Below are 14,375 nucleotides of genomic sequence, written 5' to 3'. Positions count from 1 at the left end.
AAGAAAATAAAAGCTAGAGATAAAGGTGTAAATAAAGTTGGATAATAGTTCAACAATACAGAAAGCTGATTGCTATTATGGCTAACGTGAATATTGTTGGCTATGTTGTAAGAAATAGAATTTATAATATGCTTTGGATTCACCCAGCAGTTGTCAAATTATTCTTGTGAACATATCTAGTTGTTTAATGTATTTTAGCACTAAAATACCCAACAAACTAAGGTATCTCAATAATATTGCTATTAATTATGTGAACTTAAAAAATATTGATTAAGCTCTATAAGATAACATGCACATTGTGTGTTATTCAGAGAACTTTAGTATCAAGAGTAAGGAAGAAATATAATTAAGCAAATAGAGGAGCAAATATTCTAGCAGAAATATTTGTGTGCTTTATGAACAACGAAAGATGTAAACATAAATCTGTTTGAATTAATGAAAGATATGCATAATTCTAGAAGATCATTTCAGACCTGAATCTAGGGGATCTCATGGATGAAGAAATATGTAAGTATTATGTCCAATTGTATCTTAAGATCTTTAGACAACTTGTCATATCCTACAATAGTCTAACAAAGTAGGATATAATACCTCTAAGTTAAACCATCGAGCAGGCGAGATCATGTCATATAACCAATTTAATAACAATTGTAGACATGGTTACCAAGATGAAATTCCTATTAAAAACAATTATCTTAAATCTGGTTCTTAATATGTTACTAGATAATAGATGCTAGATTTAATTCTTGAGAGAAAAATAGCGCACTTTTTATTTTTAAAATAGTAGTTTTATTTATATTATTTTATCGTATAAGTACTTATAGTGTTTTATGTATTGCATAAGTTATTAATTAACATACAAAAATCGTAATAGTATTAATTGAAAGTCATTAAATAAATAAGTTTGCTTATAAAACTACTGCAATTTGCAAATTATTTTATTTTTATTTCATTCTCGAAATCTAGTGTCTAGACATAATTATATAAAAACAAATTACACCTAAGATGAATAAATATTTTTGATTTTGTTACAAAGATAAAAATTTGAAGAAGTAGATATTTAATTTAAGTATATAATTTAATATTATATTAATTCATTATGTTCAATGAATTTGATAAGATTATTTGGTTTAAATGGATTCGGTTCAACTCGGTTTTATTCGGAACTGCACTGCTTAGCAGCAAATAGTAACTAATCGGTATAGATAGGTGTAGAACAGTGTTGGCGTCTTTCAGAAAGAAAGAAATATAGTCGTTTAGATTAAAATTTTGTACAATTGATAAAATTTCAATGACGTAAAGAATGCTGTCTCGTATGAAATTAATTTTGTGTTTTTGCGTTATTTTATACGCACTAGATAGCAAAGCTGATGGCAATCAAGTTTCATTAACCAAACTTGGTACAAAAACAGGACCGACTTTAAAATTTTTTTATTGGTAAGTTTTACAATTTTTTCTGTAAAAAATAAACACTTATTTTATTTATTTAGTGTACTTCAATATACGTATTCTAATTTCATTGATTAACCAACAATATTTGTCTTTCCTTTTTCCAGTTATTCTTGTGGATATAGAAAAGTTTTTGAAGAATATGCCAATATCCTCAATAAAAAATATCCAGAATTACAAATTAGTGGAGAAAATTATAATCCCTCTCCTAATAAGATGTTCATTGCTAAATTATTAGTAATTATATATTTTTTTTGTAATATATGATGTTCATATATTTAGTATATGATATATATATATATATATATATATATATATATCATATATCATATATATGTGTATGTGTGTGCATAGATATATATAAATAAATATAACATATTTTTTCTTTTTCTTATTCAGAGTCTTGTAAAAATTTCTCTGATAGTTTTAATAGTAATTGGACTTGATTTTGGACAGCCACCAGCATCGTTGTGGCAATGGTGTATAGAGAATCGAATCTATTCTTGTATAATGATATTTTTTATTTTTAATGCTATAGAAGGGCATTTCTTATTATCAGGAGCATTTGAAATACATTTCAATGGTAAACAGTATCTTTAAGATAATTATGATAAATATAACTGTATAAAATTTTTAAATATGTATTTCATATTATTTACAAATTATTTATTATGTTTTAGATGTTTCTGTATGGTCAAAACTGGAAACTGGCAGAATACCACAACCATTTGAAATATTTCAAATAATAGATGCTCATTTAAGTATGCAGTATGCAGATGTAGATATAAAATAGATTAATTTTAATAAGAAATCCAATGGCATTTTTTTTTTCTATTTGTACCAAATGTTAAATCACTGTGATTATGGAGCTTTCATTGTTGCAACTCTGTAATTGTTAAAAACAATTATTGTCATTCCCATGTTTTATATATGTATGTATTTTACTATAAACCTTGCCATCTCAACTCAGTTAAGAAAGTACATTCAAAACAAATAGAGTTTGCATGAGGAAAGCAGAAATAAAACTTTTAATATTGTTCAAAAATCATTTTTCATTATCCAGCCTTAACTTATAGGAATTGAAAAAAGAAATAAATAATATTATTTAAAAATGATTCTAAAAATAAATATTTAGAATTTTAAAATATGTTTCAATTAAGATATATTTGAAATTTTTATTTAAAGATACAAACACCTTATAGTTATTTTTACATATAATCTTCCTGAACAATTACTATTTTTTTTTAATATTAATTGATTAAATGATTTGTAGAATCGCAAATAGTAAATGTTTTTTTTAAAGAACTAAAATAATAAAGTCTGATAATTGAATGTAGAATACAATAAATAAATAAGTATTAAATAATAATACTAAATTTTTTTGTAAGAAATATTTTTGGTTGTGTGATAGACTGATAGGATAAATTGAAATTATAATAGAATAAAATAAATAAATAATACGAAAAAAATGCAAATAAACATTTTTACGTCATTAATATCAAATTTGTATTGTATTTAAATAAATAAAAATATGGAATTAAAACAAATAAATTTATAATTTAATTAATACCTAAAATTTATATATATGTATACAGGTAAATTTATAATTTATCTAATACTTAAAATTTATATATACGTATACATAGGTGTATGTGTTTATATGCGCGTGTGTATGTATTTACTATTAATAAATAATATCTAGAAATAAATTACTGTTTCAATATTTTATTTCCGGAAAATGTTCTTTTATTATAAAAAATATAATTGTTTTAATTTCAGAAAATAATTTGAAATAATAGGGAGGATATATTTTAGAATTAATATATTGTCATATTTAAACCTTTGAAAAGTAATAAAATTAATAGACTACTACGATAGTGAAATATAAATTTTAAATAATTCAATTGAAAATGCGTCCGTTAAACAACCCTTTTGTTTCATACGCATCAACTGTACATATTCATATTGACGAGAAAATTATGAACTTGTAACTTGATTTTGCCTACAATTACCATTCGATTTAAAAGAATATATTGTTAAATTCGATTTATTTCATTCTTGTACCAAAAATTTAGAATCGTTTCAGTGCACAAGTATTATTGAATGTTGCGCCTTTTAAAAGAAAGAGAGAGAAACTATGATTTTAGAGAAGGATCATTGAAGATAGCATAATTCTCCTCCCTTTTTCCCCTTACCAATAATTTATGTAGTAGTTAGTTTTACAATTCGATCATGTATTCTTAGGCCCGTAGATTTAACGAAAGTCCAAGGGTACCAACAAATTCAGTGTACTTCTTAATTACGAAAGATTTTGCCTAAGGAAGCAAAAGGATCATAGCCAGGTCTGACATACGCGTGCTTCGTGATAAGAAACGATAGGTGTTTGACGGTCAGTCGAAGAAATTGTAATTTAATTGTAGTTAGTGATAGCGTTGAAGAATCAAGGGTTACGAAATTAAATCAAGTTATAATCTGTAACCCGGTTTCTGTACGGTGGTTTAAGTAAGAACTAAAATCAAGAATATCTGAATTCTCTGTACCTTGTTACTTCGTTCTTTTGCTATGCATATTTTCAATTCGACAAAAATCTATATTTTAACAGTTTTCTTACTTTACCATTTTATCTGACGAAGCAAAAGATTAATTATAAATATTTCGCGCTAACAGCGTGTCAAAACGTAAAACGAAAATCAGAGCGCAGAGTTTAAATGAGAGCTCAAATGCGGCATCTTCTCAATTCTCATACTAAAAACAGAATTTGCTGCTATTGAATTGTCGAACAACATTTGCAGAGAAAAGCATAATATATATTATTTTATGCCAAGAATTCATTGTTGATTTACCTAGTAAATTACATTGTACATCTCCAATGTACTTTGAATCTTTTAAGAGTGTCTCCAGACAGATGTACCAAAAAATAGTTGGTCTGGATGATCATGGATGTTGACTACACAGTAGTCAGTTTAAAACGATCTAGTAGTGCACCCATGATCAATAAGATCACTGCAACAATGTCTGTGACATCACCTTCCGCTTCTGCGCCAAGGTATTTTCTATTGAATTTAAAATTAAATTGATTATAATTAATTAGTCAAATTGTACAATTAAAAACAATTTAATTGTTTTCAGGATGTACCTTCAAATTTTAATATATTTTCAAATTCACCTCGCACACGACGTTTCAGCACTAGTGTAAGAACAAATCTTCTAATGTCAATATCTGCTATGTACTGTTTTTAAATTATAATTAAACAATTGTTCAATATTAAGTACAAATGTAATGATTATATAATAATTAGCTTCATTAAGAATAAAAATATTATTTGGTATATATAAGTTTTTATTATTAACTATATTTTTATCTATGATATATTTGTTGTTTCAGAGTTCTGGAACTGTTCCTAGGCTAACGCCACGTGTAAGTCAATTGAGACAAGAAGAATGTATTGATGTTGCTGGTCGTGAAGCAGCACATGAAAAAGAAATACATAGTGCCATGCAGATCTCTCAATCATGGAAGATCTTACCATAGAAGCAGAAGGGTTGTCCTTTAAAGACTCAGAATCAGCTTCATTGCAATTCAAAATAGAATCACGGCCAATTGCTAAACGAATTCTTGATCCATTGAGTATCAACTTATCTGTAAGTGGTCCAACTACATATTCTTCACCATCACCAACAAGAACTGGATTTGGTCAGAGACAGTGCTATTCACCTGGTGTGCATGCAGCTACGTGGAAAAATAATTTATCACCTAGTCCTACTAGAAAAGCTTTCGCTACAAGGTATGCTTATTTTTATATAATAAAATATAATTTATATATGTGATTTTATCAATATACAATTTTATATTTAGAAGAAGTCTAAGCCCTATTGCAATACGACCAAGTTGTTTAGCATCAGTCAAGAGAAAATTTGAATTAGATGATTCTGGGATGGATCAATTACAACCTCCTGCAAAACGTACCTCTGGTTTGTTAACTTCTGCTTCATCTAGGTAATTTTATTATTTAAAATACATTAGATTTTGAATTGATGAAATGAAATTGTAGTAATATTTATGATGTTTTCTTTTTTGATATAGGTTGGATGTTGCAATATCTAGTCTACATCCAGGAACTATTAGCTCAGCTGGAACTCTGAATCTTGTTCCAGTCTTGATTCTCCTGGCTTTTCTTTTCGACCGTGCATAGTCCATCACCCGGTCAGGTGCTCCTTCGATTATTAATGATGATCCATCTTCTTCCTCTTCGTCTTCTTCTTCATTTTCTTCGTCTTCCTCGTCTTCTTCCATTACTTCTTCTTCTACAACTATTTCGTCAGAAGGATCGAGTGTACAGGTCAAAACTTTTAAAGAAATACAAAACACACAAACTACACGAGAAAATAACGGATAAAAGGAAGTATTTAAAAACAGACTCTAAATGAGGAACATGTATCATTGCGACGGCAAACTTATTCTTGTGAACAGTAAAAGATGATTATTAGAGCAACCAATTTTATGTATTAAATTTATCTATAGACCATTTTCTCACATTTTTTGTCTATTTGCATTCTGGTCATTCCTATTTATTAATTTTCGCGTTGTGCAAATTGTCTAAATATATATTAGTTGCATCACAAATGATGCTTTCATTCTTATTAAAATGCTTATTAATATTGTATATCGTCAAATGAAGTTGAAGCGATGAGATGCATATACAAATATATACATATGTGTAATATGAACGCAGTTCCAAGACCAAAGCGAATTATTTAGAAAAATATGCGTGCTTCCTACCTTTAAGACTGAATTCTGCGTTTTCTAAATACATCGAATCCAAAAGTTTTTTTTTTGCTTAGGAAGGGTACATGTATATGACGTTGGTTATTTTAATTTTATATAATAATTAAGCCACGTCATTACAATTATGACCCTTTTTGTCAGTGAACAGCCCTGCCAATGTATCCTTTGTGCGATTCTTTTTTTCAAAATAAGTAGATGATAAATAAGTATAAGTATAATGTACATCGATTGATTAATTCGCGCGTTAATAGTATTATTGATTCTATGAATCTCCAATCCTGTATAGTGTGTAAATAAACTATCTAGTATGTATGTACTTCTATTCTGTGTATACAATGTTTCTCAAAATGAAATGTACAAGACAAGACAGTACTTTTTGGACAAATAAATGCAAAAAGATCAAATAAAATATTTTTGTGTTTAAATTTTTGTATATCAGAGTAACATATAATTTACTTAAGCTTAATATAAAAATATGAAAGAAACAACTAAATATAATTAGTACTTTAGTATTTAAAAAAAAGTAGTGTTTTTATTTATGCTTACCATTCTCCAATAAAAACATTAAAATAAAATATTTTTTAAATATTAATAAAAAAATGTAGTATATTTAATAAAAATTTAGTGACCTAAAATTTATTCCTTAGAAATTTTACGGAATACAAAAAATTATATACCAAGACAGTATAAATATTTTTAAGAATACATTATAAATTACAAAAAGACTTGATATATAATTTTTTTTATTATTATTTCTTTTGTATCAAAGATAATTATTTAAATTTTCACTTAATTTACTTCTTTTGTTAATTTTTGTACATGTTAGTTAACTTTTATATTGCTCACTCAATGTTTCCTTTAATATAGAAATTATTAATAGAAAATTTGAAACTCCAAACTTTTCTATGATAAGGTTATAACAATTTACATTATTTTTAGTCCACTAAAATTAGTGGAGCAATATTTAAAATTTTATAGTACAGACATTAATTATTATTTTAAATATAATTTTCTAAGCATTTCATCACTAATCTATTTACAGTTAGTGTTTAGTAAATGAATTTCATTGCAACTAGTACTTTTAAATCTAGAAGATATTTGTATAATTATAAATTTTTTTTAGTTTATTTACCAACAATTCTGTTAATTATGACAGACAATTGTTGTACAAACAAATGAATGTACTATTTGTATTAATAAACTGTAATATTTTAAATAATACAAATTTTGGTATGTAATTATTTGTTATCATTTTTAATACTTTTCACAAGTTTATAAACAAAATTTTTCATTTTTTATCCTATACCTTCTTAAAAAGGTATAGATTTTTTATTTCGATAAATATAAATTAATTTTGCTAATAACAAAATAAAAAATAAATTTAAAAAATAAGAAATAATATAAATGTAACAAAGATAATAACAACAATATTAATTTCAATATAAAATTTCTTATTCATACAGATATGAATGAAAGTTATAAAAATATTAATAATAGTTTATGAAAACTATTCAAAATTAAAGAATTAAAGAAATTAAAGAGAACTACTAGAAATTAAGAAATCTTTTTTATATAGAATTTTTGTAATAAAAATATTTTCCTACACTTCTAATTATTGAAAAGACATTAGTAATAATTTACAAAAAAAATTCAATATACATAATGAAAGCTAATTACAACTCTGACTTAATTATGCTGAATCTATTTAACTTTGTAAGTTTTTTTATGTTATTGACTATTTGCCTCCAGATCCATATCTGACCAAACAGCTTCGGTTTCACTTTCATCAGGTGCTTCATCATTATCAGTGTCTGGTAAGCCATCACCAACATCGTAAGTTGTATCTGTTTGTTCTTCACCCACAGTCATATAATATGCTGAATCTAGTTTATTTGAAGAGTTGTCTAATCTGTGCATGCCTTCCAATGCTCTTCTATTACTTGGATCCATGCTAATTTAAGATGTTATATTGGTTTATATGAGTTTAGTATTCTATCAATTTTTAAACAGAAACATGTGCTATATGTTATACTGTACATTGTTTCTGATAAATTGTACATATTTTATTACTATTTATTATAATATTATTACTATTTACCATTAACGAATAAATAAATAAATATATTTAAAAACCTACTTTAATGCAGTTGCATAATGATCCAAAGCTTTTTCTTCATTGTGAACTCTTGCCCACAGATCACCAAGCATCTGATGCAATTTACATGCTGCTTGTATCTCTACTTGTCTTTCAAGCAGTTCAATTGCAGCTTCCAAATTCATTTCTTGCTCATATATTTCAGCCAATAAATACACAGCAGGTAGATAAATTTCATCTTGAAGTAACGCCTTTTCTAAAAGATTTTTTGCTTTTCCAACAGAAACTGGATCTTTCATAAGTACTGATGCATAAAGCTATACACAATAATTTTTAATTGATACATTAAGTTAAGTAAAATATTAGTTGATTTCAAATTTTATATATTAAAATAAACTGATATAATTTATATAATTACCGTAAGAACCCTTGCAGTATGTCCAAGCTGTTTACACGATCCACTAGCGATATTAAGAGCTTCACGCAATCTATGCATTCCTACAAGACAATCCACTAAACCTTTATGTGGTTCATACCGATACGGTTTCAATTGTACTGCATGTCTAAAGAAAAATAATGCATCTTGATATTTTTCTGCTCTATCAGAATATTTCCTCGAAGAATTGTTGCTTCTATATCATTTGTATTTAAATTGAAAGCATGTGCTGCAATGTATTTGCTCTACCAAGCTTCCTAGTAGCATAAAGAGAATATGCCATGGCAACATATATTTCTCCTGTGCACTCATTGCTTGCTGTTATTATTGGGATCAGTTTTTCAAGTTCCTTAATACTATGTGTTTTATATAATACTGCTGCAAAAACATCAACCCTGTTTGATAATAATATATAATATTATAATTTTATAATAAATCATGATATATTTATAAAAATCGTATTACCCTTTCATAACATCTGGTTCTAGATTTCTGGCTCGTCGTAAATATAATAAGGCATTCTTATCATCTCCAGCATAATAATAGCATTCTCCCATTGTTGTTAATAAATTAAGTTATCCCTTAGTAGATTAACATTATCTAGAGACCTTAATGTTGATACTGCATGAGTATATTCTCTATTATGTATATGTGCATGAGCTTTGATCCATGTATTCAGCCAATCTAAGTTTGATAGATTGGAAGCACAACCTACAATTAATGAATTACTTCAATTCCTTTTACTCCAAGGGATAGAAGACCTTCTGCAGCTTCCAAAGCTAATGGACATTCCTTTAAAACCTCCTTGTAAGTAGTAATAGCAGAACGTTCCATTCCTTGTTCTTGAAACATTTTTGCAAGTGCCATATTTACCTTAAAAAGGTATACAAACATTATACAAACATTACACAAACATTAGATTATTAGACTAAAATTAAAATTTATAAAAATTACTTTTGGAGTTCTCTGTTTCCCAGGAATGCTTTGTAACACTTGAAGTGCATCTTGAGAATTTTTCTAATTTTATGAAACATAAATGAATTTGAAATTTTATGTCAACATCCGTTGGTAGATCCTTTTGACCTTCTAAAGGTTTTGTGGCACCTTTAGATTTTAATAAACATTTACGAAACTGTAAACATTTTTTATAAAGTGCTTCTGCTCTTTTATATTTTCCCAAATAAAAGTGAGCATCTGCATAATAAACATAAATGTGGAATTTTCCATGTGTTGGTAATAAATCTGAATTGTGCTCACTTAATGATAACACTAAATTTGCCTATAATAAGGTAATAATTATATTAATTGACTAAGTTTTGTCATTATTTCAGTTACGAATGAAAATGTTTTTAATTATTAATTATATTTACTTACAAGCGAAACAACATTTGAATATAAGGACTGTTCATACAGTAGTTTTATCTGATCGTATAAAGTCGACATTTTCTCTAAAATAGTCTTTTAAATTACGAAGTAGTACAAATTCTATTACCAAAGATTCTTCTTAACCTACGAGAAATGTAATTAAAAAAAATAATACAATCAATAGTATATTAAACGTATATCATATTAAGTGTAATATGAATAAATTATAAAATGTAAAAGTGATATTTTTAAGTAAAATCTGTACTTTCAAATGTCCAATTGAAGAAGTGACATTTAAATACAATATGTACAACTACCGCCATTTTAAATCGAACAAAAACTATTACAGTAAACTATCTTTTTGTAACTACTGATTTAAAACGCTAATATGTTATTTTCAAAAATATATTAGTGTTAATATCCTGTATTTCATATTGTTATTATTAATATATGTCACATATTTTACAAATTTTTATGTCTTTAAAAATCCAAATTATGATCTTTATTCTTATTTTGACATTTCATAACTATTTTGAAAAGTATCTTTGTAAGTCTTATTTATTATGCCATTACTTTCACAGGAATTGGTTGTCCATACGTAATATAACGGATTGACTTCATGTAGATAATGTAAAATTCAATGGGTAAAAAATAATTCTAATGAAACACAAATGTATTTTTAAATTCAATTTTTTATTGTTATAATAGTTTATATACGCTCATATATTATTTTCTAAATAAGTATAAATAATTTTATTTCTTCTTTATAAATAATTTATAAAAAAATACCAATTACTTTATTCCTATAACAAAATAAAAAATTATAACAAGTTTTAAGAAGTAATACATAAGACCAGCCAAATTCGATTTTATATTTCAATATCTTGTACACATATAGATATAGCCTTCTGAACTGAAATGTATTTATTATATTGTATGTTTCACAATTCTCTTAGTTTCATTACTTATTATACGCTTATATACTAAAATCACGTTCATTCTTAAGGTACAATGAAAATTTATAAACTTTCTAACCAGAGGCATTTAGCATAAAATTTTGTGTGTAATCATATTCGATTGTAGGAATTACAGATTGCCACAAATTTGAGAAATATTATAAGATACATATGTACCCCCAGCTCACGGCACCTTCATTACAGTTTCAATAATTTTTTTCATTACTTCAGCATGTCTGCAATTTTATTTTAATGAGAATCTTATACAGATAAATATAAAGAAACGTTAATTTATTTAAAATTACCTGCAAGGGTGAACTGAAGCCATTAGAGGTCCAGGTATATGAGGATGTACTTCCATTGTAACAGTTTTTTTAGCATGATCTTGACTAACATCTTCATACATTTCTTGTACTGTCAAAGGCTTACAATTCTTTTATGAAAAATTATATTAGAAATTAAAATTTTGTATAAATAATTCTTTTTATACTTCATATGTAAAATGATACATATATATGCTGTTACTATTAGCATAATTTGTTAAATTACAAACCTCATCATATCCTGAAAGCCATAATCGAGGTGTCTGATAATACTTATCATATGTAATATATAAATCATATGTACGTGTATGAATAATTTCTCCTTCAGAAAATGATTCCCATTTTTCTTTGGTTGGCTTTTTTGTAATTTTTGCTGTATACTATTTAATTTAAATTTAATGCAATTTTAATATTGTTTAAAGACTACAATAGTGTACACATTAATCAATTATAGGGTGATATTTATTGAAAATTAAAATACCTTGTCTTGTTCATCTAGCATCCCACTGACTTCAAAAGCTTCCATATCTGCAGCATCTTCATTATCATCATCGTCGTCGTCATCATCATCAACAATTATCAGCATCATCTCCATTATTTTCCTCTGTTCCAATTGATTGAGAAGTTGTGTTTCATCTAATGTCATTTCTGTTATTCTTTCTTCAATTCCACCAACACTTGTGTCATAATGATGTGTATCAACCCAACCACCTTCTGGATCATCAGCTTCTATAATACATTCTTGTTCCTTGCTGTATTCAATCTAAAATTTAATTTGATATTAGTAATTTATATGACAATTCACAATTATTACTTGGAATCTTCTTTTTGTATATCTAATCATATTCACTAGGGTATATATTATTAATATATATAATTACAATTATTAATTAATATATGATTATTAATATATTTTAAGACATAAGTTAAAAGTTAAAAAAAATTAACATTTTTAGAACAATATAACTGAGAAAAATGTACAATTGGAAATTTATTAATAATATAAACATACAAATAAAACTAAAGAAATATTGAAGTGTAAAATTAGTATTTTTCAAACAATTTGTTTAAAGAAATGAGTAGATGTTTGTATATAAATTTAAAATAAATTAATTACATAATATTTAATTATTATATATTTAATATTACATAATAATACCTGTTTGCATCTGCGAGTACAAGGAACATTACGTGTCAATAAAAACTGTTTCTTTTTAGGGAGATATGACTTCATTCTATCTTCATCACCAGTGGCCCATTGCCATGTTGGGCAATGATGTACCAAATGATCACCAGCTGCCACAAACTCTTCTGGTGTTAATACCCAGTTTCTCGAAATTTACTTTCCTTTAATAATATACATTTAATGTATATTAGATGAATATATTCGATGAAAAAGAAATAATATATTTATCAAAAATAATTTATATGTACATTATACACACGTTTTACAAAATATTCTAATATAAAAAAATTGACAAAATTAAAATTGTTTTACGAATGATTAATATTAGTAAAAAATAATATTTGATATTATACAAAAAAGAACAAAAAAGATTACAAATACAATTAACAAAAGTAAAACTTGTAACGTAAAATAATAAAACTTAAAAAATAACGTATAATTATTATTAAGAGGAAAGGAACTGGATATAATTATTTAAAATAATCATAATAAATAAATAAAATAGAAATATGTAAATATATGTCAAAAGCTATAGAAGTATCTAAAAGTACTAAAAAACAAAGGCCTATAAACAACAAAGAAAAATACATATTTTATAAATCCATTTTATTTTGATTTGACATTTCTTCTGTTACATAGAAAATTTGTAAATTATGAAATATAATTTCATAATTATGTTTATAACAATATTATAAATGTATATTATTTTTACATTATTTTTATATAAAAAATAATAATTTTATGTATATATATATATTTTTTTACATCACAATTGTATAGTTATAATAAAATATAAAAATAATTACTCAATTTAGAAATTTATTTTAAAAACTTATCATTTTTAAGTTTTGTTATGAAAATCATATAATAAATTTATTACAATTTCATGAACATATAGCAACATAATGTAAACAAATTATTAAACAGTATATGGTAGTAATATATTCTTTATACAAAATTATGTGACTATAACACATTTTATTTGCTCATTATTTTCTTAAGATATCTATTTTGAAGATATCATATTTATGTTCAAGCGTACTTCAATACAGGGGTTAAGTATTCGGCACACCAAGCGCAGTACCTTTTACGGAATTAATAACACTCTGCATCTCTATTCGTGAAACAGAGAATTTAAATTATTAAAAGTGAAAAATATCAGAGTGAATAATTGCTAAGTGCAACATTCATATAATATCAACAGTTTCCAACGTATTATCGATTTGGTTGAACATGAGAGTCATATATGCGATACCAAAAACTCCCCTTTCCATTAAGTTCCCCTACTATCTTTTACTGTTTCCCCACTTTTTGGTATATTTAAATGAGCATGCGTATAGAAATTGACAGTAATTTATAACTATACTAGTTAAATAATTCTGTATACATAAAAAAATGTAATAAATATATTTTAAGTATTTGCATAAACACAATTACATACGTTGTTATAGTACTATAAATATATCCTTTATAAAACTTAATATGTCTTATTTCTTTTACACCTGTATAATTGTTATTAAATCAAACTGAACTTTCCATAATTTAGCGCCAATTTTAAGCAAATTTATATTTATATTAAAAAATATAGATAACTTTTAAATAGAACACTATTAATTTTATGTTGTATTAAAAGTTATATATTTTTCGAAAAATGCGCCTTTAAAGAAAATCATTCAAAAAATATTACATACGTATGTACATATATATCAGTTATTTATTCATTTTTCTTTATTCTTTACGATTATCACCATAGAAACCATTCACCTCAACAAATCAAAT

The 14,375-nt window shown here is 25.6% G+C and overlaps 4 protein-coding genes across 4 annotated transcripts; 2 read left to right on the top strand and 2 right to left on the bottom strand.

Annotated features, from left to right (window-relative positions):
- The first annotated feature begins 1,303 nt into the window (after positions 1 to 1,303).
- LOC143221000 (thioredoxin reductase-like selenoprotein T homolog CG3887) lies at positions 1,304 to 2,242 on the top strand. The gene is made up of 4 exons (XM_076446542.1): positions 1,304 to 1,437; positions 1,557 to 1,686; positions 1,849 to 2,032; positions 2,130 to 2,242. Exons 1-4 carry the CDS (start codon positions 1,304 to 1,306, stop codon positions 2,240 to 2,242), a joined length of 561 nt encoding a protein of 186 aa, XP_076302657.1.
- Positions 2,243 to 4,379: 2,137 nt separating this feature from the next.
- On the top strand, positions 4,380 to 5,846 carry LOC143221002 (PABIR family member 2-like). The gene is given in 9 exon segments (XM_076446544.1): positions 4,380 to 4,495; positions 4,578 to 4,641; positions 4,835 to 4,964; positions 4,967 to 5,234; positions 5,306 to 5,446; positions 5,534 to 5,586; positions 5,589 to 5,633; positions 5,636 to 5,653; positions 5,656 to 5,846. Coding segments are annotated over 9 exon segments (1,026 nt in total).
- Positions 5,847 to 7,963: 2,117 nt separating this feature from the next.
- Positions 7,964 to 10,209, bottom strand: LOC143221001 (anaphase-promoting complex subunit 7-like). Its single transcript, XM_076446543.1, is given in 11 exon segments — positions 7,964 to 8,186; positions 8,373 to 8,647; positions 8,749 to 8,924; positions 8,927 to 8,998; positions 9,001 to 9,161; positions 9,232 to 9,340; positions 9,343 to 9,495; positions 9,498 to 9,639; positions 9,721 to 9,783; positions 9,785 to 10,045; positions 10,141 to 10,209. Coding segments are annotated over 11 exon segments (1,704 nt in total).
- A 952-nt stretch (positions 10,210 to 11,161) lies between these two features.
- Positions 11,162 to 13,708, bottom strand: LOC143220997 (ubiquitin-like-conjugating enzyme ATG3). The gene is given in 10 exon segments (XM_076446540.1): positions 11,162 to 11,227; positions 11,229 to 11,280; positions 11,282 to 11,323; positions 11,393 to 11,520; positions 11,641 to 11,790; positions 11,892 to 12,173; positions 12,570 to 12,733; positions 12,736 to 12,757; positions 13,635 to 13,666; positions 13,669 to 13,708. Coding segments are annotated over 10 exon segments (978 nt in total).
- Positions 13,709 to 14,375: the final 667 nt, after the last annotated feature.

Source organism: Lasioglossum baleicum, unplaced genomic scaffold, assembly GCF_051020765.1.
Source record: "Lasioglossum baleicum unplaced genomic scaffold, iyLasBale1 scaffold1804, whole genome shotgun sequence".
NCBI classification, from domain to species: domain Eukaryota; kingdom Metazoa; phylum Arthropoda; class Insecta; order Hymenoptera; family Halictidae; genus Lasioglossum; species Lasioglossum baleicum.
Note: the sequence above shows the minus strand (reverse complement) of the source record. Positions and strands in the feature narration are given on the sequence as shown.